The 26,583-nt window shown below is 50.2% G+C and overlaps 2 protein-coding genes across 6 annotated transcripts in view; one reads left to right on the top strand and one right to left on the bottom strand.

Moving 5' to 3' along the window:
- Nucleotides 1-26,583, top strand: part of MMP24OS (MMP24 opposite strand) — an 85,203-nt gene that overhangs the window by 7,505 nt on the left and 51,115 nt on the right. The window contains exons 3-4 of one of the 5 annotated variants that reach the window (XR_005066114.1): nt 10,620-10,743; nt 15,118-17,816. The exons of 2 other annotated variants lie outside the window; for them this stretch is intronic. The gene's annotated coding sequence lies outside the window, so the exon portion shown is untranslated. Of the gene's footprint in view, nt 1-10,619; nt 10,744-11,840; nt 12,997-15,117; nt 17,817-26,583 lie in introns of those variants that run through there. 2 more of the 5 variants (XR_005066115.1, XR_005066116.1) reach the window with 2 other exon arrangements.
- The window catches only part of MMP24 (matrix metallopeptidase 24), a 41,869-nt gene that overhangs the window by 6,229 nt on the left and 9,057 nt on the right, over nt 1-26,583 (bottom strand). Inside the window, exons 2-6 of the mRNA XM_037043928.1 lie at nt 16,987-17,135; nt 12,550-12,666; nt 10,551-10,855; nt 3,450-3,611; nt 1,954-2,168 (exon numbers count right to left, since the gene is read on the bottom strand). Of these exons, the coding sequence (XP_036899823.1) occupies nt 1,954-2,168; nt 3,450-3,611; nt 10,551-10,855; nt 12,550-12,666; nt 16,987-17,042 (855 nt within the window). The 5' untranslated portion in view covers nt 17,043-17,135. The remainder of the gene's footprint in view (nt 1-1,953; nt 2,169-3,449; nt 3,612-10,550; nt 10,856-12,549; nt 12,667-16,986; nt 17,136-26,583) is intronic.

Below are 26,583 nucleotides of genomic sequence, written 5' to 3'. Positions count from 1 at the left end.
ACCTTCCCCTGGGCCCAGCCTTGAAACCCTCGGTGACGCCTTTCCATTTACTGCTTCTAACTTTCAAAGCTCTGTGAGGAAGACAGGATGCTCGTTAACTCTCTTCACATAAGCCTCCAGATGGCTCTTGCTGTGGGAGGGGCCATGAGACAGAGCAGACAGGTCTGATGGCGGGGACGAGGTGTGGAGGAGCCAAAAGGGATGATGCTGGGGCTCAGAGTAACCACATGAGGGCAGCAGAGAGTCACTGAAGTCTGCAGGGCAACTCCCTGGGCTGGTGGGAAGCTCAGATGGTCACTGATCCTGGGCAGAGCACCCTCCTCATACATGGCTGGCTCCATCCAGCAGGGCAAGGACCATGGGAAGCAAACTGTGGGAATTCTCCCAAGACCTGGGTGTGAATTCAGGTTTCCCCTCTTACAGCTGCATGACCTTGGGCACAGCACTTAAAGAGCCTCACCTGCAAATGCGGGTAATAGCGGTGGCGGGGGTGGGGGGGTGGGGGGTTGTGGGGGGGTGGGGGGGAGTCAGATGATAGATTATAGGCAAAGTGCCTAGAACAGTATGGGGCACATAGTCAAGATTTACTAAATGACAGACAAGTAGCCAAGAGTGTGATAAAAGCCCTCCTCTTCAGACCGGTGCCTTGTCCCACTGCAGCCCCTGGCTGTGGGCACGCTGGGCAAGGCCCATTCCTCCTAGGACCTCAGTTTTCTTACGTTTAAATGAGGATGAGCAAAGCTAGACTTGCCCAGGAGCCATTCAGTGAGGGGATGCACGAATACAGAGGAACGAACGTGACTCCTGAAGACGGTGCAATGGCTGGAAAGAGTGTTTAAAGGTGTTTTACAAGACACTTCCACAGCCAGTTTTTTAAACCTTATTTTGACTTTCACAACTCTTGACGATGCATCTGAGATAGACAGAGCCTGAAGTGGTTTTCCTAGAGCCACTCGGTGAGAGGCGGGACTTGGCTGACCCAGGGCGCCTGATTCTTGCTTGGTGCTCAAAACCCGTTGTGGGGAACTCCACGAGGGGAGTGGGCGGTCCTCCACAGCCTCCCAGAGTGACAGACGGGTGCTGTCCAGATCCCCTTTCCTGGAGGGCTTACTGCCTCTGAGGCTGGGAGTGTGGTCAGCTGCTTGGGATGGCCCCAGCTTCAGAGAGTTCCCCCAAGGTCATATCCTTCCTTGTCTGCCGGCTCAATGGGCAGGGGTATAAAGCTGCAGCCATCGGGACCCTAATGTGGGATAATTCTGACCAGTCGACGTAGCTCCAGAGACCCCTGGGGGGCGATGCCTCTGCAGTGGGCCTAGTGGCTGCCTATCTCCTCCTCCTGCGGATCCCACTTCCCTCATGAAACCCCTGCCTTCCAAACACCACCCCAGAGTCTGCTTCCCTGAGAGCCCAACTGCCACGCCCCAAGCAGGCCGCCCCTAGTCGGCCCAGGGAGAGCAGGACAGGACCAGACGGGTGACAAGGTAGCCTTGCTTGCTTTCCGTCAGGCACGCCTCAGTACCAGCCTGTCAGCCCTGGTAGGGTCTGGAGACGGACACAGCCACCACTGTGCCAGCCCTTGCTCCAGGACGCCATCTTCATGGCCACGCGCTATTTGATCTTTGTACACCCGTTGTTGGGGGAATGACTCCCTAGTTTTCAGATGGAGAAATTGAGGTCCAGAGCAGGGAGGCAACTTGCTTAAAGGCACGGACCAGAAGCTGGTCTCCAGCACCTTTCCCCAGCGCTAACCCCAGGAAGGTGCAGGGTCGCTGGTCTTCCTGCCTCTCTCTTGATTTACTCAGAGGCAGCAGGAAGAGACCCTTGTCCTGGCCATTGGGCTGTTTTTCATCCGGGCACCATAGCAGGCCGAATCCCGGAACCGCGGCCTTCTTTGGATCCATGGGGGAAGAAATAGAAGGGGACCCCTGGAAGGTGGCAGTCGACCAGCCCTACCTTAAACACAAACATCTCTCCCCGGAAGAGGGCCACTGTGTTGAAGTTGCCATCACAGATGTTGGGTTTGGCTCCAGGTGTGGATGGCCGGTCCCCGAGGGGTGGCCGAGGGGGCCTGGGCTGGCGCTCGTGCTTCCTTTCAGACGGTGAGTGGATCCTGCGGACGGGGAGCGTGGGGAGAGGTCGTGTGGGCTCCAGGGGCTCGGCGGGGGGTCCTGCCGAGGAGAGAGGGGCTGCGTCTTAGAAAGGGGCCAGCCCCCCACTGCCCCCACTGCCCTGCCCATCCTCACCCAGGCAGCTCTGAGACCAACAAGTGGGCCAACTCCAGCCTCCTGTCCTTTCTCCCCATTTCTCACCCCCCCAATCTGAGAAACTAGGTGAAAAACAGCCATTAAACGGGACGCACATCTGTCTGCCCTCAAATCTGCTATCTTCTTTTTCTTCTCTCCTGCTGTGACAGGACATGTCCCTTCTTAGGCTCAGTGTCCCAACCCACTTACTGCGTCCCTCCACACACACCGGCCCCACCTCCTCACTCCCCCTCCATTCTTTATCCCGCTCCAATGTGGCCAGTGGCTACTACATTGGATGCCAAGGATTCCGAGTCAATGTCCCAGCCCAGCTGTCGGAGCTACAGACTGGTCAGTCCTATTCCCCGCAGTTACGAAAGCCAGAAACCTTACTGTCCTCACTGTCCTTCTCCCCACCTCATGTCTGATCTGTCGGCAGATCCTGTCCATTCTGTTTTCAAAACACTTCCCAGTTACTGTCACCCTGACCAGCCCTCTGCAGCTTCAACTTCGGACAGCCTGCCTATGCTCCAGGGCTCTGGGTGGGGCCACCCACTCTGTGAGGCCCTTAGGACCTCCAGAAAGAGCCCTTCTATGCTCTGTAGCCTGGGGGTAGTGGGGGCAGGGCTAAGCTGCGTGGACAGGCATTTGCTCAAGAAAACTGGTCTTTCATCTCCACCTCCTTGCCAAGAACAAGAACCTCACATACCAGCCTGACCGGAGAACTAGGAGGGAGGCATGGTAGCAAGCTTCTCATATTTCATCAAGATATCAGCCTAACTTCTTCTTATTTCTTATTTAAGGAAAAAAGCTCCATTTATAATACTCATCATGTTGTATCACTATTACTTGGACAGATGTGTGAATCTGTTGGTTAGAGGTGGGACCCCTTGAGATGTGAACCACAGGAGGCTAGAGGGAGGTGTGTGGACGGGAAAGAGGGGAGAGAAGAGGAGGGAGGGAGTGGGCCTCTACTCACTGTTGTCCCTCCCAGTAGCAGCTCAGACCCTCCCCTCCGTTTCCCAAGATGAGGGTGGGGGGATGGTAGGGAGTGGGGAGGTAGCCTTGCCCCCTCTGGTTCAGCAATGACATCTGTCAGAGACACAGCAGCTGCGTGGGTAGATGGCAATGCCCCCTCCACAACAGGTAGGCAGTCACAGCCCAGCCCCGTGGGGGAAGCGGTGGCCCCTTCCCCCTGCCACACACCGTAGATCTTCTGGATGCCCTGGAGGTCGTCCTGCGGCAGCTTAAAGTTGTGTGTCTCCATGTACTGGTAGAAGGGCGCCATGATGGCGCTGGGGTCGTTGGAGTGCTCCAGCCCCAGTGCGTGGCCCAGCTCGTGCACCGCCACCAGGAAGAGGTCGTTCCCTGCGGAGAGGGGGAGGGGCACCCACTTAGGTATCATTCAGTCGATCTGTTATGTCAGCAAACACCCGTAGGCTTTGTGCCAGGCCCTGTGCCGGACACGGGGCCATACGGAGAAATCAGACCTCCCTGCCTTCCGGAACTCTCAATGTAATGGAGGGTAGGGGGAGAGAAAGAAAATAAGTGCAACTGGTGTTGCGGGTGCTTAACAGAGGACTACGAGGTCAGGTGGGGGTACCGAGAAGGGAGGAGTCCTTTAAACTTAAAGGAAGATGTTCCGTGAAATCTTTGTAAAGGTGACGCTTAAGATGAGCCTTGAAAGAGAAGTTAGTCGGAGAGTGGATTCAGGGGCGGGAGGGGGAGGAGGGTGGGGGTGGCACCCCTGTCAGAGGGAAGGCTATAAACAAGACCAGGGACACGCAGTTTCATTCCATTTGGCTCTGGAACAAAGCGCGGGGGGAGGGCTGGAGGGGGATGAGGTCAGCCAGGCTGGCAAGCCCGGCCCTGTGATGCCATGCAGAGGAATTTGGACTGGCTTCTTGGCCGTGGGGGGTTTAAGCAGGAGCGCGGCTGGTGACATGATGACATCACACTGGCTGTGGTTGGAGGAAGGTTTAGAGGACAGTGAGACGAGGAGGGTGGGTCACAGGGGTGGGATCGGAAGCCAGTACAAGGGTGCAGGTGTGAGATGGGAAGGGCCTGAGCTGAGGCAGAGGTGGTGGGGCAGCAGAGGGGCGTCCTGGGGCGGCAGGCTGCAGGTCCGCTTCAGGAGAGCCAGGGGCAGGCCGGGCTCTGGTCGGGTGGCAGCTTCCAGTGTGGAGAGACCTCAGTTCTAAAAGAACCGAGCCATTGTCAAGATCAACACAGGGATTCAAATCTGAGTGGAAAACCACAAGGTCCAGGTGTGGAAAGTGGGGCATGGGACCCTGAGCATGAAGCTGAGGTGGCGGTGTTGCTTAGTGGGTGGGAGCATGGGCCCCTGAGCGGGACAGACCCCCGCCAGCTTTGGGAACTTGGCCAGAGGGTCTGCCCGCTGAGCCTCATTCCTCATTTGTAAATGTGAAGACCGTCCTACCTTACAGAGTTGTGTGAGGGTTGGATGAAATAATGTGGACAGAGTGCCTGGTCCCATGGGGCAGCTCGGGCACCATACACAAGACAGAGAGGGTTGGTGCCTGGAGTAAGTCCATCGATCAGAAGGGAGGCACAAGGCCAGTGGGGTCCTAGCAACCAGATCCTCTTAAAGCCAACTCCCTGGAGTTCTCCCCCAAACTCAGACTGGGATAGGGCAAGGCCGGCTTTGCGGGGGAATTAAGTGACCCCAGCTTTGTGACAAAAAAATGCAATGGGCTGGGTGTCGGGTAGGCTGTTGGGTCAACAGTCCTGACTCCCATCTGTCCAGTGACAGATGCCTGCTTGCCTTGACCTCTGGCATTTGAATGCCCTTGAGCCCTGCTTCTTACTGCCCAGCTTTAAGGCGCGGGAAGCCCATTCCTGCCACATTGAAGTCAGGAGAGGCTGCCAGGAGCCCAGGAGGTTGGTTGTTAGGAGTCACAGTGTCCACTCGGGCCCAGGTGTCACTGGCAAAGTTGCTCTACCCCAGCTCAGCCAAGGGCCCTGTGAGGGTCAAACAGGGTTGAAGATTGTCTCCTGGCTTTCTGGCTAAAGTCTCGGGAAAAGAGAAGAGCCCCCTGGGGCGGACCCAAATGCGTGCGTGGCTGCTGCTTGCTGACACCACCAGTGTTCCAGTGAAGGAGGATGGGCGGGATCAGGGCAAGGTTGGCCAAGAGCCTGGGGCTGCCTTCTGCTGGGGAAGGGCAAGCTGGCATGAGGAGGCCAGGCCGCCCCCAGTTCCTTCCTCAGGTCCTGGTCCCTCTGGCAGCAGGGAAGGGTGAGCTCATCTCTGAGCTCCATCCCAAACAGAGACGGCTGCTGGAGCCAGCGGAAGGCAGCTCCGCTTCCTGGGGTCCGGTATTGGCTCTGCTCCTGGCCTGTTCCACCTGGGACAAGCTGTTCGGGCCACTGTCTCTGACCAGGCTCCTAGGGGGCATCCACAAGGACCTCAGCTGGAAACCAGGGAGCAGGGCTGCAAGCGCCTGGCCGGACTTTGTCCTCAGCCTGGGTCTGTTACTCTGGGAGCCTCTGTGCCTGGGTCTCGGTGGAGAACAGGAGCAAGTCCTTGAAGGAGGGGGCAGTGGGTTTGTTCCAGGGACCAAAAGGCAGAGAAGAGCTGGGAAGCTGGCATCTTACTGCACAAAAACCCAAGAGACCCGTGATCTGGGGGCTGCTCTGAGGAGGTGGAAGAGAGGGGCCAGGGCCAGAGAACTCCCCGGAGCTTGTGAGCAGAGAAGCAGGGGGATGGAGAAGATAGACCCCTGTGGTCGGAAGTGCAGTACCCGGGAGCCAGACTGCCAGGAGTCCCAGTGCTGCCCCGTCCTAGTGGTAGGACAGTTTAAATCTCTTCCTCTGTAAAATGGAGGGAATAAGGGTGCCTTCGTAAGAGTCAAGGGGAAGGTTAACGAGGCCGGGAATGTAAAGCACTCATGCCAGCTCCTGGCACACAGTTATCACATTAAATAGCCAGGTCCCGTTGAGCTGCATGTGAGGACCCAGGTCCTGTCAGCTGGGAGCTCAAAGCCTTGGGCCTCTTAGTGAGTACCCATCCGTCTGCTTGGCTACTCAAGTACACCTTGTCTCTGCCTCATTTCCTCCTTTTAAGACCTCCATATTTGGTGAGGCCCATCCGATTGACTCCTCCAACCGTGCAAAAGTTGTAGCATCTCCCCTCACCTCTGTCCTTTTGGCAATGTTGTCCCTTCCCCCTGAAATAGCCTTATTCCTTCAGAGTTCAGCTCAGTGCCATGTCTTCCAGGAAGCCCCCCTTGATTTCTCCCGCTGGCAGTGAGTGTTTCCTCCTCTGTCCTCTCCCGGCAGTTTATCTGAATTGTCTCTACGACACTGACCATTTTCCTCCCTACATTGTAGCACCGCCCTCACTCTCAGAGCTCTGGGACTGTGAGCTCTTTGAGGGCAAGTTTTGTGCTTGGGAGGGCTAGGTGACAGTAGCCAGGACAGGACAGTGCCAAAAGCTCAGTATTTTTCCAGGTGGGGTCCTTGGACTACCTGCCACAGATCACTGGGGGTGATGGTTAAACATTCAGAGTCCTGGTTCACACCGGGCTCTACCACTTACCAACTGTATGACTTTCTTGACCACTTGGAACTTTACTTGCCTCATCTGCAAAATGGAGACCATGATCCCTGCTGTGTTTAGCTCCCAAGGTAGGGGAGGGTCACTGAAGTAACTGCGGAAAGGCTCTACCCTGTGACGGCTGGTCTGGATGACTCTTCCTGTCCCATTGCCTTCCCTGGGGTTGGGCTCCCTCCCCAGCAGAGCTTAGTGAATTCTGCTGACCTCACCGCTTGACTCATTGCGAAGCATTGAGGACAGAAAGTACCGGGAAGCAGTCCCCAAAACCAGCTTCCCCAGTGCTGGGCCAGACTACCTTTCACCCAGACTCCAACGAGCTGGAGAATCAGAATCACCCTTACAATCCAGAGAGCCTTTTAAACACACAGGTAGAGATTCTGATCCAGCAGTTTCTGAAGCAGGACTTTTGGATTAGGGTTTAGGTAATTTTTGTTTTTTCTTTTTAAAGTTCCCCGGGAGGAAGAAAAACAAAAAACGAACCCACCATCAAACGTTCCCCATGGAAATTCTGTAATGGTTGGGTCAGGCTGGCGCACCTGAGCCGACCTGTCAACCTTGGCATCACTAAAAGTAGGACAAGCCGCATCACACGTGCTTCCCGGCGTGATGGATTGGGGAGGCCCAGCACCACCTAGGAAGCAAGCGTTCTTGCCAAGAAAGTGAACCCGAATCTGGTCAGGCCTGTTGATCCAATCGCCAATCTTCAGGAGATACGGGGAAGAGAGACAAGTTACAAGTGAACCCGAATCTAGTCAAGCCAAACGACTATGCTCAGGACAAGCGGCCCAGTTTCTTCAGTAAATATGGGCAGCACGGGACAGAGAAGCCAAGTGACTGTTTTACAGGGAAGGGCCTGGGGAGACATGGCAGCCTTGTGCGACGCATGGCTGTCATTTGGCTCCTGATGCGAGCAAACAACTAGAAAAGACATTTTTGAGGTCATTTGGGAAAACACAGACCAGGTATTTGATTTTTAGAAATTATTGTTAATTTTCTTGAGTTCGATATTGATTTTGTGGTTGTGTTAAAAATAATCTGTTAGAAGCGTACACCAAAGTATTTACAGGTGAAATGATTATGCCTGGGATTTTCTTTAAAAATACCTCAGCCAAAAAAATAAAAGTGCGGGGGAGAGGGTAGATGAAATAGGAATGACATAGTGCCAATAATTATGCTTGGGGGTTCATAAATGTCATTCTCTCCACTTTTGTGGGTTTGAAAGTTTCCATAATGGGAATGTAGGATAGGTAAGAAAGCCGATAGACAAGAAGTTCCCAGGAGTCTCTGCCCACTCCTTCGCTGAGTTTATGTGGAAATTAAGGTACTATATGGTGCTCAGGAAATCTTGGTTCCTTTCTTTTCCTTCCAAATGCCATCCTGGGGCCATCGGTGCATTCCAGCCCGCCAGCCAAGGCCCTGTTGCTGTGTTTATGACCTAGATCTGGACAGTTGATGCTTGGTTTCCAGAGCACGGAAGAGTCCCGACTCGTGTCCAAAGAAGACATTGCCCATCTTGAAATTTCTATCAGAATTGCAGCCATTCATCAGGATGGGATGGGGCAGTCAGGAGGTGCCTGGGATGGTCCCAGCTCCTTCCCAGCCCACAGCAAGGAGTGGCTGGCTGTGAGAGAGGCAAACCCCCAGAGCTGGGAAGGGGGCGGGGCAGAGGAAGAGGAGTGTCTCTCCAGTGCTTTTCTGGAAAACAACCATTTAAGATTCCATTTATCTTTATCGGGGCTATAACTAAAATTTCCTCAGTGGACAAGTGCTTGGCATCTCACTCGGGTTCAAAAATGTTAGTTCTCTTCTCCACACACCTTATCAGTTAGCACAGACTGCTATTCCTTGACACTAATCCAAGCGTAGAATGAGATAAAGAGCAGGAGTTCTGAAAGCCAGGAAACAAACACATCGAGGACAGAAGGCAAGGGCCCCGGGGGCAGAGGAAATGGAGCTAGATAGGAGAAAGGACACAAATCTGAAGAGGGCAGGGGGCAAAGAGAAGCTGAGCAGTTTTATTACTTTGCCTGGGCTGAGCCTTGGTCACACTGCCTCCTGGACTACCCTTTCGAGGATAAGCCAAGAGCTGACGACCCCTGATCCATGCAAGTAGGAAGTTTGCTCAAGGAGGCTGCCTTGTCTACAGACACCAGGCTCAGCCTCTGAGGAAATGGGCTGTAAAGTCTGCTCTCAGCCTGAGCTTCATCAAGGAAAAAGAATGCCCAGTCTTTCCCCAAAGTGTCGGGGATGAAGAATGAGAATCCCCAAGGGAGGAACGTGGGAATCCATGTGTCTTACAAGAAGCCTAGTTGATTCTTATGATCAGACAAGTTAGGGAAACTCTGGGGATGAAGACAGTGCTTCTTGAGGTGATGGAACCCCTGCTCGAGAAGCACCTGGGCATTCAGAGGCTACATGCAGATTCCCAGGTCCGGGCCCAGAACCAGAGAATCAGAATAGCAGAAGGTTAGGGGCCTGGAGCCTGCAATCTGTGTTCTTTAAAAAAGTTTCCAGGTGATTCTGGTGTGTCCTGCAGCTTAGGGGCCATGGAAGCTTAGTTTGGTGGCTAAGAGTACAGTCCCTGGAGTCGTAATGCTCAGGTTCAAAGCCTTATTTCATCATTCACCAACTGTGGGACCTTGGCTAGGTTACTCAGTGTTTCTCTATACAGTTTACCTGTCTGCAAAATGGGGGTAATAATGTATACAATGTGTAAAGCACTTGACTTGGGCCTTAGAATATTAATGTACTAGTTGTCTGTTATAGTCTGGAATGGAATGGAACAGAATGGAATCCTCTGTTCCTTTCTCCTCTAGGCTCCTGCTGCATTTCTTGGTATTTCTGCTGTATCCTTCAGCACAGTCTGCTTGTCAGGGGGTGACTTATGCACCCATCTGTCTCCCCGACTTGACTCTGGACTTCCAGAGGGCAGAGACCATGTCTTTTTTGTACAATGTGCGGCTCCCCTGGGTTGTGCAGCGAGTTTCATTAGAGTTGGAGGGGACCTCAGAGAGCACCTGCCCCAGTCCCTCATTCTACAGATGAGGAGACTGGGGGCGAATTATTTGCCCCTAGTGACACAGCCACGTAGCTGAACTGTGGTGTGAGCCTTGGCACTGCCACCTCTCAGCTGTGCCGCTCGAACCCGACTCCTCATCTTAAAAATGACGTGCACTTGCCTACTTACTGAACATGTGCCTTATGAGTAGATGTGGATGAGGAACTCTGGAAACCTGAAGAACGGCGTGGCTGTTACTGCACAGTATCGACTCTGTGGCTATTCGTTAAATCACAGTGGCGAAGGTTCTCCAAGGGTGCTAGAGTCATTCACCTGTGAGGCTGACGTACTGGAGAGAGTCAGTCACGTCATCCCGTAAGATGAGTGGCCTTTGCAGCTGTCATCTGTCAGGCCAGAGCCTACCACTTTCAGCTTGAATGCTTTTTTAAACCTTTTCCCCCAGGCTCTGATTCATGACTCTATCTTCGTCATGACCTAATCCCTCCCTCCTGACTCAGCTCAGTTAGACTCAGTGATCCGACCCATCTCTGTGTCCTTGGCTCTGGTGGGTCACATGCTGAGTACCATCAGGGACCACAGTTCCCACCCCTTATGTTCTTAGTTCTTGGACAAGAAGTTCCAGAAACCAGGAACTCATCTATGACATCCTTCAGGTTCTTCCTCGGGGCTTCTGAGAAACCCAGGACTGACCCCTGTCCCCTCATGGTCTTACCGTCATGGTTGGCATTTCCTAGCGTCCACGGCTCGTCTGAGTCAAAGTGAGTGTCGCCTCCAATTCCAGGGCCAGGGAAGTAGGCATGGGCCAGGAATCCTCCTTCCCCATCAAATGGGGAGCTGTCGCCATGGAAGCCAGAAGCAAAGAAGATCATGATGTCTGCCTCCTTCCGGTCACTTTTGATCTCATGGTACGGCACCTCTTCAAAGGTCAGCGGGGTCACCTTCTGCCACACATCAAAGGCCTGGCGAATGGCTTTCCGTGTGTCCAGCTCACCCACCTTTGGGGTGTAGTTGTGAATGCTGGTGAGAGAGGGGGATGAATTTGGTTAGGGAGGAACAGAGAGTCAGATACTAGCAGAGCTAAAAGGAACATCAGCTACCAGGTGGCCCAGTGATCTTCAAACTTTTGACACCTAGAATTCTGCGGCAGTGCCCTGGGGATTGAAAGAGAGGCTGAGTAGGCAAGGTCTGGGTCCCAATCCCTGCCTCAGTCAGAGTGGCTTAGCTTTAGTCAATGCTTCGTATTTTGTCTTTGACAAAGTTTGTGTTAAATATAGGATTTCATTCCAATTTGGAGGAAAGAGAATAAGTTGGTGACTAGCATTTTCTAAAATTTGTGTTCTTTTCCCAATACTTATAATATGTACATTTATAAAAGTTATAAAAGATTTTGCCCTGGCTCATGTGGCTCAGTGGATTGAGCATTGGCTTGTGAACCAAAAGTTCACTGGTTTGATTCCCAGTCAGGGCACGTACCTGGATTGCGGGCCAGGTCCCCTGTTGGGGGCACGAGAAAGGCAACCAGTTGATGTTTCTCTCACACATTGCTGTTTCTCTTCCCCTCTCTCTCCCTCCCTCCCCTGTCTCTAAAAACAAACAAATAAATAAATATTCTATAAAAAGCTGTAAAATATTTAAACAGTGGAGAGCTTAAGTGAAACGTCTCTTAAAAAAAAAAAACAGTTGGCAGCAACTACTACTTATCTACCGAAAAGCTGGTATAGGGCAGTATTGGATTTCATCAGTTACAGATTTAGCTATTTAAGGTTATGATATCCGTGTTGCATGGTTCTCCACATGCAGCATCACTACTTCTGGATGCTGTGTCCCACGAACACCTGGAAAAAGTACCTATTTTAGAGGTAAGTAAACTGAGGCTCAGAGCAGTTGGGTAATAGAAGGTAAGGCCAGCGTTGGGTTAGAATCCAGTTTTTCTCTCCATCTATTCTACCTCTTCAGGAGACCGTAAGAGTCTGTCCAGTTTCTGACCCAGGTTCTTCTACAGTTTTCTTCTCTTGTCAGATTTCTGAAAAAATCCTGTTCTGATCTCTACAACTCATCAGCAGGAGAGCCCTTGGTTCCCCTCTAAGATCTCTGTCTTAGATCTTTAGGACTCAGGACATCTACCTGAGATGGAATCAGAGCCTTGAGAGGTACCAAGCAGAGCCCACCTGAGCCTGCCCTGTGGCTGGCTCCGCGCCCAGACCCACTCCGAACTCCGATGTCTGAGTATGCACATCCCTGCTCGTGGTTGCTGGTCTGCCTTGGAGCCTGATCCTGCTCGGCCCTGGGTTTCCCTAGACAAGCAATGAATGGCACTGCTGGGATTCGGCTCCTTTACACTCCTTAAGAAACAGGCTGGGAATCTGTGCTGGGAATCTTGCATGAAGTCGATTAGACTAAGCATCTCCGCTCAGCCGTGGGTCTTTACCACGGCTGAAAGTCACTGAACCATCCATACTCCACGTTCTGTCACTAAAAACGATTGGAATCTAAACAGAACACAAGTAAGAAGCCCCCAAAGGACCAAAGAAACCTGAAGTTGGAGGCAGAGAGCCTCCTCTGGAGGCCACAAGGAGGGCAAAGTCACAGGCTCTCAGTACCTGGCCCTCACCCTGATGACAGAGCCAGTTATGAGCCTCCGAAACTCAGGCCAGGAAAGAAGCAGGGAGGGTGGAGCCAGAACCAGGGAGGACGAGAGGAAGTCGAAGCACCTGTAGGTGATGTGCTTCTGTCTCCACTTCTGTCCAGTCAGGGCGTAGCGCTTGTTTCTCCGCCTACGGCTCAAGTGGGGGTGATCAGGAACACCACATCGGGGCTTCTTCATCCATCTGGGCAGAGAGAAGACACACATACGCTGTGGTCACTGAACACGCTAGGAGGACCCTGCAGTCTCCAGTCTCAGTCTGCATGGCAATGTGCATCCCTGAAACCCTGGCTCCGATGGGTTCCCCAACAGGAACAGGACTGACTCACTCATTCATCCACTCTCTCACAACTGAATATGGGGAAACATTGCTGCATAAGAGACTGGGAGTCAGAAGACATGGGCTTGATAGTTCCAGCTCTACCACTAATTGGAAGGCCCCAGGCAAGCAACTGAATTGGCATGAGCCTCTGTTTCCTCATTTGCAATATGAGAATTAAAGTTGTTGCTGTTCTTAGGTTGTAATGAGCCTCAAAGGAGGGCACATATGTGAAAATGCTTTATAAACGTTATTCTATCACATCACTCCCTGGTTTAAAACCCTCCAATGATTTCTCCAAACATTAGAATCAAGTCAAAACTCCTCACCTCGGCCCATGTGGTGTAGCCTCTGCCCACCTGTCTGACGGCACCTTCGCTCGCCTCCCCTCAAACACTCTGCGGCACCACAGTGACCTTCTTGCGGTGCCTGAACATGCTAAGATTTCTCCCACTGCGTGGTCTTTGCATTTGCTGTTCCCTCTGCTTGCAATACTCTTCTTCACATGGTTGGTTCGTTCAAGTGTCTGTTCAAGAGTCATTCCTTCAGAGAGGACGTCCCTGCCCACCCTGTCTGATATACTGTGGCCTCTTCTGCCCATCTGTCTATTCTGCTTTTCTTCATAGCATCTGTCATCCATGGAAGTTATATATTTGATGTCTCTCCCACCAGAGGCTAAGCCCCATGAGGACAGGAGCCTTGCCTGTATTCCCAGTACTGGCACAGGGCCTGACACAGATGTCCAATAATGATTTGTTGAATGAATGAAATGAATGAATGAGAACTATCTGACCGTAGAATGGCATAGCTTGGAAGACAGCAAATTCCCTCTCCCTGTAAGTGTTCAACAAGTGGCTTCCCTGGCTGCTGTGCTCAGCGGGTTGGAGCATCGTCTCGTAAACCAAAATGTCGGGGGTGTGATTCCCGGTCAGGATGCATGCCTGGGTTGCAGGTTTGGTCTGGGATTGGGGTGTGTAGAAGAGGCAAGCAATTGATGTTTCTCTCTTTCTCATCAAAAACATTGATGTTTTTCTCCCTCTTTTTTTCCCTCTCCCTTCCCCTCTCTAAAAATCAATAAACCTGTCGTTGGGTGAGGATTAAAAAAAAAGTGGATAGCTCTGGCTGGCGTGGCTCAGTGGATTGAGAGTTGGCCTGTGAACTGAAATGTCATTGGTTGGATTCCCAGTCAGGGCGCATGCCCGCATTGCCGGCCAGGTCCCCAGTTGGCCCCTGTTTCTCTCACACATGAATGTTTTTCTCCCTCTCATTCTCCCTCCCACCTCTCTCTCTAAAAACGAATAAATAGGATCTTTAAAAAAAGTGGCCAAACAACTGTAGTTCACAGAGTGTAACTTACTATGCCGTATTGTCTTTTTAAATTTATTAGCCTGTTCACTCTATTAAATGGGAAGTTCTTTGAGGACAGGAACTGTATCATATTCATCACTGTGTCCCCGAAACTCACCCAGTGCCTGGGACTAAAGTAAATCCTGGTAACTGTTTACTGTATCAGCGAACAGTGGGCCAGGGACATCACTGGGTGTACAAAAACAGGGGCAGGGCAGGAGATTTAAAAGATCATGGCTGATTGGGGCCCAGGCCTCCCTTGAATTTGAGTCCCTGCTGGCATAACGAATAACTCACTAAACTATAGCTTGGGATTGCTGGAAGGGAAAACAGTCTGACCTCATTTGCAGTTGTTGAAAGCAGTTGCCACTGGCAATATAGAGAAGAGACGGAGAATATTTTAACCAAATATTAAAAGCCCCTGGAGGGACTTAACCAGGCCTTACTCATTTCTGTATGCTCCACATCACCTACAGTGCCCTAAACTCAGAAATCAGTAATAACAAGCAATAATAACAACACCATGCATTCGAATAAACATTGATAATTTTCACAGTGTTCACATTAAAAAAATTTTTTTCTGGTTCTCAAAACAGAGAACCAGACACCTTGGGGTTTTGCTTCCTGGGATGACAGTGCAGAGTGAAATGTAGAAAAATAGGATGGGTGTGATGTATTCATTAAACTTTGTAAGATAACCAGAAATTATTTGTTCTTCACTTTATAGATAAGAGAAAAGAAACACAGATGAATTGAGTAACTTGTAAAATACAGCAAACAGTGAGGAGGGGCTGGAACTCAGTTGGATGAATAAATGAACTATTATTCCCCATGCTTAGCACAAGGTGGGGCTAGAGGAACTGTTTGTTGAGTGAATGAATGAATGAATGAATGATGTGTGGCATTTCCCAAGGCAGGCACTCAAAAGTAGTACCTTGAATGGCTAATCTAGCTTCCTTTCCCTGACAGTCCCTAGGAGGAGAACCAGGCACCTTCTCTGCAACAGGGAATCTACCCCAACATCCTCTGCAACTCAAATCTTGTGTTAAGTGTGAGTGCCTTTTTCCTTTCCGTGCTTCCAAATCAGCGTTCCCAGCCGTCCTGCAAAGAGCTGGGTGCAGAACTGCAAGTGGAAACGCCTTCCACCTTCCTCAGATCATCACTCCCTCTGCCTCCTCCTCTTGGGTCCACCTGCCACACTCTGAACCTTGTCCAGCAGGCCTGGGGCTTTCTGGAACAGAGTAAAACCCAAGGCCAGGTGGTGCCTCCGCAGCGACACCAGTGCTCCTGCCCCAGGATGCACTGCCACGAGATCTGCACAGAACCCTCAGAACAAGCCCCGCTTTGACAGGCGGCCACCACTCTGCCCAGCTCACTCGTGAGGCCGCGGGGCCAAGGAGGCCGCTGTACTCCCAGCGTCATAGGAGCGACCTAACGCGTTGTGTCAGAGAATCCCAGGGATAGGAAATGTTGGGACAGAATTTTCGGATCATGAAACCCCACACTCACCAAATTGGGAATGCTTAGACGCTCAGAATAATGGAAACTAGAATTTGAGAAGCATAATTTAACACTCCCCTTGGTAAATGAACAAGCTCAAGGCCAGAGTGATTGATTCTCCCCAGGAGTGACTCACCCACGGGGGTTGGGGGTGGGAGCTGATCCTGCTCCCCACCCACCAGCTTCCTTGCACCCTCACCCAGCCCTGCTCTCTCCTCCACCAGAGCTCGGGACCCCACCCCTCACCACCTCCTTAGGAGACCCACTCCAGGTCTTTCTCAGGGTTTCATTAAACAGCTTTAATAACTTGCATGACCATTTCTTAAACAAACTTAAGCATGCTCAGTCTCTCCAAACTTACACAAACAAAATTCATTCCTCTCTAACCACCACCCCTTCCCCTTTCCTTTCTCTGTTAAGCTTCTCGAACATTTCTCCCACACTCGCCATCTCTACTCCTCACCTCCCCTTCTCCCCACCGCTATCTCCCCACTGCTAATCTCGTCTCCACCATTCTCGGGGTGCACAATGGCCTCTTTGTTTCTAAACTCAGCGGACACCTTTCGGCTCCCTGTTTGACCACTCGGCAGCAGCTGAGCCCGGTGGCCATTCCCATTCTCACTGCCATGACATCGAAGCCCCAGGCTTCTCAGATGTCCCCGCCTGCTGCCTCTCAGCTCGCTCTGGGGGGCTCCCTCCCAGCCCTCTCCTCCTCCTCATACTCCTGCTGAGTGCGCCCAGCCATCCTCAGGCTGATTTGTTACGACTTCCTAGGTGTCGCCCTGAAACTCAGTGTTTCCTTCCGAGTCCTGGATCGATGTAGCCCGAGGACTGTATCCTTCACTAAATGGTGAGCCTGTGGAGGGCAGGGATTGGAGGCTCAGGCACCGTGCGTGGTCTGCACAGGCGCTCAGCAGGTGTTCGGGAAATGGAAACAGGGAGTTGAGACTTGTCGACCTGCCACCCAAGGGTTCTCCGCATGAAGTGCACATCTCAGGGAATGCCCGAGGTGGGACTCACAGAACTGCAAGCTTTAGAAGCACAAGTCAGAGGAGATTTAAGATCATCTATAACCAAACCCCTCACTGTGCTGATCAGGAAACTGAGGCCCCGAAGGGTTAAGTGACTTGTCCAAGGTCGCACAGCAAGTCTGTGGCAGAGCACGTCAGCAGCTCACATAGGAAAAGACACCTTGGGGTTTTGTTTCCCGGGATGACAGTGCAGAGTAAAAGATAGAAAAATAGGATGGACGTGATGTGCACAGGAGGCCATGGCGAGTGTGAGCCCAAGCGTTAAGTCCGGAAAGTTCAGAGGTACAATGCGCTGTGCGAATCTTACTCGATTGTTGTCTGATCCAACACACCGGTGACTGGGATCCCGTAAAACTGCTGCATGGTGGAGACCGCTGACTGCAAGGCCTTCCCTGAGTGCAACGCAGAGGCCCGTGAGTCGTAGGGAAGCAAGTAGCCATATGACTTCAACCAGTTCTGAAAGACACGGGAGAGAGGAGGCATTATGCTGGAGACGGCGCTGTTCCACCTGGCAGAGAGCTGCCCTTGAATACCTGCGACCATTCTACCCAAGGGGCTCGTGGCCTCATGCTCTGGTTCTTTCTCCGCCACTCCCCACTGCAGACACGTCACATCTATCTCCAGCAAACACGCTCTTGTTGGCTTCCTCTCCTGCTATAAAGCTTTCACCGGGTCTCTACTGACTACAGAATTGAGCTGAAATTTGCATTCAGGGCTCCCTACTTACCCTCACTCTTGGCTCATTTATTCAGTGGTTTCCCCTGACATATGACTAGACATGCAAGAGCATACGAACAGTTCATTCACAGAAATAAAATGGCCTGTTAAAATGTGCTTTCCAGAGACCTGTGTCTATAATCAGAGTCTGATGAAGACTCATGCTGTAGAATACTTATTGGCATGAGATTATATACAACCTTTATTGCTAATCCCTCCAGAAAATCAAGCTATTATAAAAATAAATACAATAATGTATTATTTAATTAAATGTCAATACATAAATATATGTATAGAAAAGCCTATAAGGGCACACATTAAAAATAATAGCATGATCATATAAGATAATTTCTTGTTTTTAAGAAGTACACACTGAAGCAGTTAGGTTTAAGTAAGGGTGTATGATGTCGGCAACTTTTTTTTGTTTGTTTGTTTTTTTAAATTTATTTTTTAAATATATTTTATTGCAACTTTTTAAAAAAAATAAGACTCATGAAAAAAATAGAGACAGAGGAAACATGTAGTAAAATGTTAATAGTTCGGGAGTCAAGTGAATTCTTTGTCCTATTCTTGAAAACTTTTCTGAAAGTCTGAAATGATGTCAAAAATTTTTTTGCATAAAAATAATAAATGTCCTTTGTCATAGTATCATGGGGAACTTATTTTTTTGTTGTTCTTTTCGCTAAGTTTTATGCATGGAGTCATTAAAAAATAAAAAGGAGGAAAAACTTGAAAAGGGCAAGGAAGTCTGAAAGTAGCATGGATGGTGGTGCTCAAACAAGTTTTGAATCTGAAGGGCAGCAAAGTAAAGACAGTGATTTCCACCAAAGAGCATGAGGGGATGGAAACCTGAAGAAACCAGATCGCCAGAAAATATCTGTGGCATCAATTGGAAAGTGAGGAAAACGGCCGTGTAGTCACTGAATCCATAAGCAGCATTTATAGGAGCTTCCTAGGCAGAGCCTGTGCTCATGCGCGGAGGATTGTCCTGATGCCGGGCGAGCTCCGGAGGGAAAGAGAATGTAGGAAACCGTCTCATTCCCTTCCTGTCTACTGGTTCTGTTGCTTGTTCCTGTATGAACAGTGTAATTGTGGATGTGTCTGTTATTCCAAGTCAAATCAAATCATTTTTGGAAGGAGGCAAACCAGAAACTGTAAATAAGTTATTTGTTTCACCAAGGGTAACTCCAATGTCTTTACTGCTTTGTGATAAAATCCATCGGAGACAATTAAAAACAAACTCTTCAGAATAATAAAGTCTTAAAATATCCACAACAGAGCAACAACCTTATCTCCTTCATATTTCATGTTTAAAACAAGTTTTTCATTCCAGACCGTGGCATGGGGTATCAGTACTTCGTGCAGTTACCTGAGCACTGAATCTCTTTCATGCCTTCCTACATTTCCCCTCCAGCTTGATAGTATGATAGTGCTTTAGAGTTTGGCAAAAACCGTTTGTTATTTTAAGGTTCAGCCCATAAATTACACTTCTGGAAGATTTCCCTCACTCCCCAGACTAAATTATTTCCTCCCTCTTCTGTGCTCCCTAAATCCCCTATGATAGACCATATAGATCTTACAATATTGGGCTCTAATCATTATGTATCAGACTCCGAGTTCCTCAGGGGAAGAGTCTGGCTTTTACTCATCTCTATACAAGGTCTGCCCAGAAGGTATCCAGCCATATAATATGAAAAATAGAGGCATTTATTGAAGAAGATACAAGATATAAGAAACACTGTGCATAAGACAATGATCTGGTCCCCTTCAAAGTAGGTACCTTGGGACCTCACACAGGCCTCCCAATAGCCGTCAGCTGCCCTGTCATATTTTCCTGAATCTCATCGGTGGTCTGAGGTCTCTTCCCTTTCAAAGGTGATTTGATTTTCGGGAAAAGCCAGAAGTTGCAGAGTGCCAATATGGGCTGTAGAGGGGCTGAGTCACCTGGGTGATTTGATGTTTCGCCAAAGAACTCTGTGTGAGATGTGATGCATGAGCGGGCATGTTGTCATGATGAAGCTGCCAATCACTGGTTGCCCACAGCTGCAGCCTTCTGAATCATCCGGATAGTTTCCGCAGAGGAATGTTCCAGCTTAATGTAAAATTTGGTGCAGATTTGTTGCTTTACTCCATCATTTTGAATGTGACGGCCACACAGTACACATGTTCACATAACAGCGTCTACCTCCCCCACTGAGTAGTACAGTGAGGTGGTCATTGTTCATGCATGTGCGTTCCAGTTCACTCTCCTTGGCTGCCAGGCTACATTGATGTTGTGCAAACTGTTCTCATTATATGAACAACGGCTGGACTTTTTCTGGACAGACCTCATATATTTAGAGCTCAGGAAGTGCCTGACAAATGGTAGCTGTTCATTATGTCTATTTGACAAACATTACTGGGCACTCACTACCTGCCAGGCACTGTACAAGGCATTGGGGGTACAAAGATGAATAGGGAGCTCACAGACCCACCAAACAAACCCACCGTGAAAACACAATGCTGACAATCTGGTGTGTGCAGGGTTCTGTAGAAGAACAAAGAGGGAGTGTCTTAGCCACATGGGAGACGGAGAGAAAGGAGACCTGGGGGGAGGCCTTCAGGTGGAGATGGAATCTGAGCTAAGTCTTGTTGTATATAAATGTATAATTATCTGGAGCTGCAGGGGAGCATGGCACATTCTGAGAAGTATTTAACATGGCTAGGACTTTGGGGGAGGGCTGTGTGGCGAAGAGTAGAGAGGGTTGGAAAGGAAGGAAGTGGAGAGAGATGATAGGCAGGGTGCGGCAAAAGTAGCTTTACAGTTGTTCGCATGGGAAATAACACAAGAATAACTCTGTGTTTTGCAGTCACAACTGTGAACCTACATTTGCCCCACCCTGTGTGATAATCTGTTCACAAAGTGGACAAATTACAGAGAATCATTTGTGGCTTGATGGTGGCCCAAGACCAGCCAAAACACTCTAGTAGGCATCTGGAAATGGACATGACGGGGCAGCTGACAAGCTCCCCATCCATTCACTAGGGGCTCCAACTTCTCAGTCCCGGTTACGTTGTATCACTGAAGCATCAAGTCTCTTCCCCCCTCACAGCCAGAATGTCACATCATGTTCTCTTTCTTTACGGAAATTTAATTAAGAATTGTTGGGTTGTGCCCTGACCCATGTAGCTCAGTGGGCTGGGCCTTGTCCTGCAAAGCAAAAGGTCACTGGTTTGATTCCAGGTCAGGGCACACGCCCGGGTTGCAGGCCGGTCCTCAGTTTGGGCACGTGTGAGAAGCAACCCACTGGTGTTTCTCTCACACATCTCTCCCTCTCTTTCTCCTTCCCTTCCCCTTTCTCTAAAAATAAATTTAAAAACATTTTTTTTAAAAAAAAGGATCGTTGTGTTGAGTTAACAGGGTGGTACAATGGTGAAGAGGTACGCAGCCCTGAGATCGAATCCTGACTCCACCACTGGCCGGCTGTGTGATCCTGGGCAAAATGAGCTTCTGTTTCCTTGCTTGTAAAATGGAAACGATAATCCCTCATCTACAGGATGGTTATGAAGATGAAAGAACCAATACACCTGACATAATCACTCAAAAGGTGTTCGTTATCTCTTTGGATTATATGCATTTTGAAATCTAGTTATCTTGCCCTCCCACATTTTCCCTGGACCAAGAGCCAGTCCTCGTGGGTCCTGTGAATGGTAGTACATTGTCAAGGTCAAGTCTGTTTGCTCTCAGGTGACCTATGGACATGACCTCTCACACAGTGCTGGGGGCACTGCACAAGAAGAAACTACAGCTGACTGGAGCTGTGTACTGTTCACCCTGTCACCCATCTTCCCTAGGACCAGACTCAATCACTTATGTCAAACTTTAGCTCAAGGGAATTTTTTCCCTACAGGAGATTCTGTATGGTTTTTGGTTTCAGAAAATGAACATTGGGCATCCCAATGGTTTTCCCTTTTGGCCTTTCTGCCAGGAATCTTTCAGCCCAGTTTATAGTTCAAGTGTTAAGCATGTCAATGCTTTCAAGAAGCTATTACTTTTTCTTTTTTTTCTGACCACCAAGTTATGTTTTATCCTTACAAGTCTTACTTGAGAACATTGCTTCAATCTGTAAACTGCCGCAAGCCTTCCCAAAAGAGGTGTGGTACAAATCTAAAATAAATCCAATTCCTCTCTAAAAAATTCAACTGAGATGAATTATGGCATTTGGGAAATGGCTGGGGCTCTCTGGACAGATACCACTGGCGAACCAGGCAGCCAACTGAGTATTTTTTGAGTGCCTACCTCCAAACTAGCATGGAATTGAAGAATCTTCTCCCCTCCTGCCCCGTGGCTGCTGATGGTAGGAGAGAGGGAACAGGGCAGTGTTGGCACAAACCCGCTCCAGCCTTCCGAGGCTTAGGGAAATTAGAGTAGCTGCCCTCAGTAAAGGGCAGCCTGACTCACCTGGCTCCTTTCCTGGGATGCTCCAGCAAGGAGCATCCCAGAGCCAACCGGGATCCATTTTGAAGGTCACAGAGTCATTCTCAGCAGCCACAGGGATTAGGGTCTAAGCCCTCAGGTCCTGGGTAAATGTCTGGCTCGGGACCAAACACTGGAATGGATCAGCCTTCTCTGGGTTCTGCTTCCCCCCCAGTTTCACTGGGGGCAGTCCTCAGAGCTCAGGGGCAGACGCCCAAGGGGGCACAAGTAGGAGGGGCCGGCCAAATGACAGCCCTAAACCAGGGAGCGGGGCGTTGAGGTAGGACCTGGTGCCTGTGCATACATGTGTGCACACATGTGTCTGTGTGTGAGAGAGAGGGTGGGGGGCCAAGGACTGTGGATTAGCCACCAGGCAGTTCCAACCTCTGCTGCTGAACTCTGCCCCCGTGGCTGGCTTGCTCTGTGAGCCGGGCAATTCTCTGACTGCTCTGGGCAGAAACCCCTGATGTTGAAGCAAGTCTTCCATGCTCCACTCATACCAATTCCAAAACATTCCCTGCCCTTTCAACACTTCCAGGCTGTTCCTGCTGCCTACAGAGCCCATTCTCTGTATGTGTGTTACCAAACTCATCCTTCAGGTCCAGCTGAGATGTCATCCTGTCTGGTAAACCTCCCTTAACTCTCCCTGGCAGAGCTGGTGGGCACCGCTGACTCCTGCAGTGCCTAACTTCTCTACGGCCCCAAACACAGCTACCGAAGCTCATCACACCTACTGGCTGATGTGTTTTCCTCAGCAGATTAAGTTCCTGAGGAGCAGAGGCTTCATACTTATTTTTGTATTTGCTATAGTATGTAGCACAGTGCCTGGCACAATAAACAATTACCGAATGAATGAATGAATGAATGAACTGTTCATCTAGGAGGCACTGTCTGGGTAATGAGGAAGGGATTTCACCTGGGAAGGTTTAATGAGTCATACACATGAAACCACCAAGCACAGTTCCTGTTGTCTATCGGAGGCTGAAAAAACCGTTTGCTGAAATTCAATCTATTGTGGTTTGACTTCCTTGCCTAATGAGGCAATAGGCTCCATTGTCCCATCTGGAAAAAAAAAAAGATAAAATCCACTAAAGGAAAAATGACCTATCTTTCTTCTTTTTATACCTGGACCCATTCATCAATCACCAGCCACGCAGAAGTCTGACCTTTACAGCTCAGTTAACCAACTCGAAGATGTCTGTCACCCTTTAAGTGCGGAAAGAGGTGTAAACCCAGAGGGAAGTGAGAAAAATCTCAGAGTGCAGCGCAGGGACCAAAATAGCTGGGCTGCACCAGGATGTGGAGCTCACACAGCTCGGTGCGATTGGTCTGCTGGCCAGAAGGCGGGATTTTGGTTCCTGAGGAGCCAAGCGGAGACTTTCAGGATTAGTGGTAGGCAAAGGAGAGAGCAGAGAACAAGGAGGAAAAAAATGTGGCCTGAAGAGGGAAGGGAGTGGCAGACAGCAGAGGTGGTGGCAAGATTAGAAGCCGCAACGGAGGGAGCAAGAGGCAGATCGACGGGTGGTGGGCTGTTTGCTCTTGGAAAGCAGACTTGGGCCCGGTGTGCGGGGAGGGGAGAGACGGAGTGGTTGAAATTCTGTGAGCAGGCTCCTGGAGGCACTCAGGGGCATCACGCCAGTTGGGGGGTTGGGCGTGAGCCCAGACCAGGCTGTAAGGTCTGGAAAGGAGTGGGAAGATAGTCAGGATCCTGGTCGGGATCCCTCCAGAAATGCAATGGAGGAGGTGTTATCAGAAAGGCCAGAGGTGACCTCTGTTCAGAAGGACCAGGCAGGAAAGGGTCAAATTTCAAAGCTAGAATGAGAGGGAGAAAGAATGAAGGAACTTGATCAAAGAGTTTAGGCAACCGAGGTCCTGTCTAGGGTGGTGATGTCATAGGGACAAGGCCTTCGTCTCAACAATGTTCAGGAGGTCCGAGTCCAGTCCTAGAGGCTGTGCATGAAAAGGGACAGTGACAGACTAGAGCACGATTAAGAGGGGGGCAGCCAGGAAAGCGAGGAACCGCGTCCTACGAGAGAAGACAACGGGTTTGCAGGCTGGAGAGGGGAGGGCTGCAGGTAGCATGACAGTCTTCGAAAAGCCAAACGGCTGTGGGTGATGGAGGGACTTCTGTTCCGGTTGGCACCGAGTGCAAAACCAGCCCAGCAAGGGAGAGTACAGGATATAGCTCTTGACTCACTGTAAGAAACAATTTTTTAACAGAACTGTTCTGATCAGAATCGCAATGCTAATAGCTGCTATTCTTAGAACACCTACTGTATACCTGACATTGTGCTAGGCGCCCTAGCATGCGATGGCCCCACGAAGCAGGAATTCTGATCCCCAGACTGCAGATGAGAAACTGAAGTCCAGAGAGATTCATAAGTGTCAGGATTCAAACCCAGACAGATCTGAAACCCAGCTTTCCATCCTCCTTATCACATAGGGTTGTAACCACGTGTTGAACTTGGAGTCTCTTCTTCCTGACTACACAATGCCTGAGGGCACGGCCCATAGTTTTCTTCACCATGGTATGCCCACGCCTAGCCCAGGGCCTGTCACAGGTACATATTATTGAATGAAAACGAATTGAAGTGTTCAGGGCGAGTGATTGCTGGGCAGAACTTGCTATAGAACAGGACTTTTCAACCTTGGCACTATTGACATTTTGAGTAGAATCATTCTGTTATGGTGGGGAGCTGTCGGGTGCACTGTAGGACATTTAGCAGCATCCTTGGCCTCTACCCACTAGATGCCAGATGTCTCCAGACATTGATGCAAGTTGCCCTGAAATGGACAAAACTGAGAACCACTACAATAAAGGGATTCCCATACAGGGCTGCCTAGAATAGCCTCTAAGGCTCTTTCATCCCTAAACTCTGCTCTACAGAAAGCACTAGGCACTCAGTCGATAGGCTCCCAGCACAAGGCGCAGAGTGGAGCTGGTTTTCCGGTTTGGGCAGGTGGCCTGAGCAGGCATAGTGAGGGGTGTGGAGAGCAGTGAGGAGCGAGATGGCTAGAGAAGAGGACGTTTAAGGTCAGGGTTAAGAGCGTACACTCTGGAGACAAACTGTGCTGGGTTTAAATGCTAATTCTTCCATTTACTCGTCCCACAACTGTAGCAAATTATTTGGCCTCTCTACCGCTTACGCCCCTTACCCTCATCAAGTCATTAGCGTGTGTCTCATGGAGTGGTTGTGGAGATTAAGTAACATAATGTGGGGCATTAAGGACTCAGCAAAAGATAGTAATAATAGTGGCCATTATTTTCCTGATAGATGACAAACAACTCTAACACCTCACTGTCCTGTAGCTCCAAACACCGAGAATATGTTTCCGTGTGTAGTTCTGTGCGTGGTGGGTTGTCAGCGCTGCGTCGTCTGGGGAGCTTGTTAAAAGTGCACACTCCCAAACCTGAACCTAGATTTACTGTCAGACTCTCTGGTTGGGAACTGGGACTCTGCTGATGGTGACTAGGTTACCTCCTGAAGTGTGAGAGCCACTGCAGTAAGGACCTTCGGGAGCAATGGCCCTGTGCCATGAAGAAATGTATCACTTCACCCTAGCCGGTGTGGCTCAATTGTTTGAGTGTGGTTCCTAACCCTAGCCCTAAGGTCCCAGGTTTGATTCCCAGTCAGGGCACATGCCTAGTTTGTGGGTTTGGTCCCTGACTGGGGCACGTACAAGAGGCAGCCAATCGGTGTTTCTCTCACATCAATGTTTCTCTCCCACTATTTCTCTGTCCCTTCCCCTCTCTCTAAAAATCAATAATCATGTCCTCAGGTGAGGATAAAAAAACACATATCACCTCTAATTTACCAAGGCAGAAAGTATGTTACCCGCTTAGAAAAGCCTTCTATTAAAAATAGCCAGCTCCTGCCCTCCGTGCCTCGGCTCTGCTCTTGCCCTTGGTCCTTCGCCTGACCATGTCCTTGGCTAGTTCTAACTTCAGCAAATGGTCCCTCAGTTCCCCAACACCGAGATTCCATTGAGTAATGTTGCATACTAGCATCAGGAGTGGGCCCAGGTCATCCCACCCCATCCGTTGCCACATTAGCTCAGTCCTTACAACTGGGCTTTTGCCTCGGTTTCCTGGTCTCAGGAAACTCAGGTCCAAAGGTGAGATGGCTTCGATCCTAACCTGTGTTCAGCCTCTCGGCTTCCTGGCCCAATTCTCAGTCTCCTCCAGAGACTGAGTCTCTAGTCCCAAACTTCTACTGCCCAACTTTGCTCTTTGCAGCTGAATGTCCTTGAGCGATGACCCAACTTCTTTTTCTTTGTCTGTTCAATCGAGGACAATAAAAGCAGGCTGGCAAGGAGGATTCAGTGAGATGACGCACTGTGGTAGGTAAACTAATAGTCCTTCCAGGAAGCCTACATCCTAATCCCCGAAACTTGTGAACATGTTACCTTCCATGGCAAAGGAGACTCTGCAGATATAAGTTAAGGACCGTCGGGGGGAGAGATAATCTTATGTTATCTTAGTGTAATCGCCAAGGCTCTTACGACGGGGAGGCTCAGAGTCGGGGATGCGAAAACAGAAACAGATGCCAGGTGCTGCCACTGCCGGAAGGGGCCGCAAACCCAGGAACTCGGTGGCTTCTAGAAGTGGCTTCTAGAAGCTGGGGAAGAGACGGTACAAATGCTCTCCAGAGCCTCCAGGAGGAATGCTGCCCTGCCGACGCGTTAAGCCCCCTAAGTCCCACTTGACCTTCTGACCTCCAGAACTGTAAG

Source organism: Sturnira hondurensis, unplaced genomic scaffold (genome assembly GCF_014824575.4).
Source record: "Sturnira hondurensis isolate 20B ecotype Veracruz unplaced genomic scaffold, ASM1482457v3 Scaffold0004136, whole genome shotgun sequence".
Lineage (NCBI taxonomy): Eukaryota > Metazoa > Chordata > Mammalia > Chiroptera > Phyllostomidae > Sturnira > Sturnira hondurensis.
Note: the sequence above shows the minus strand (reverse complement) of the source record. Positions and strands in the feature narration are given on the sequence as shown.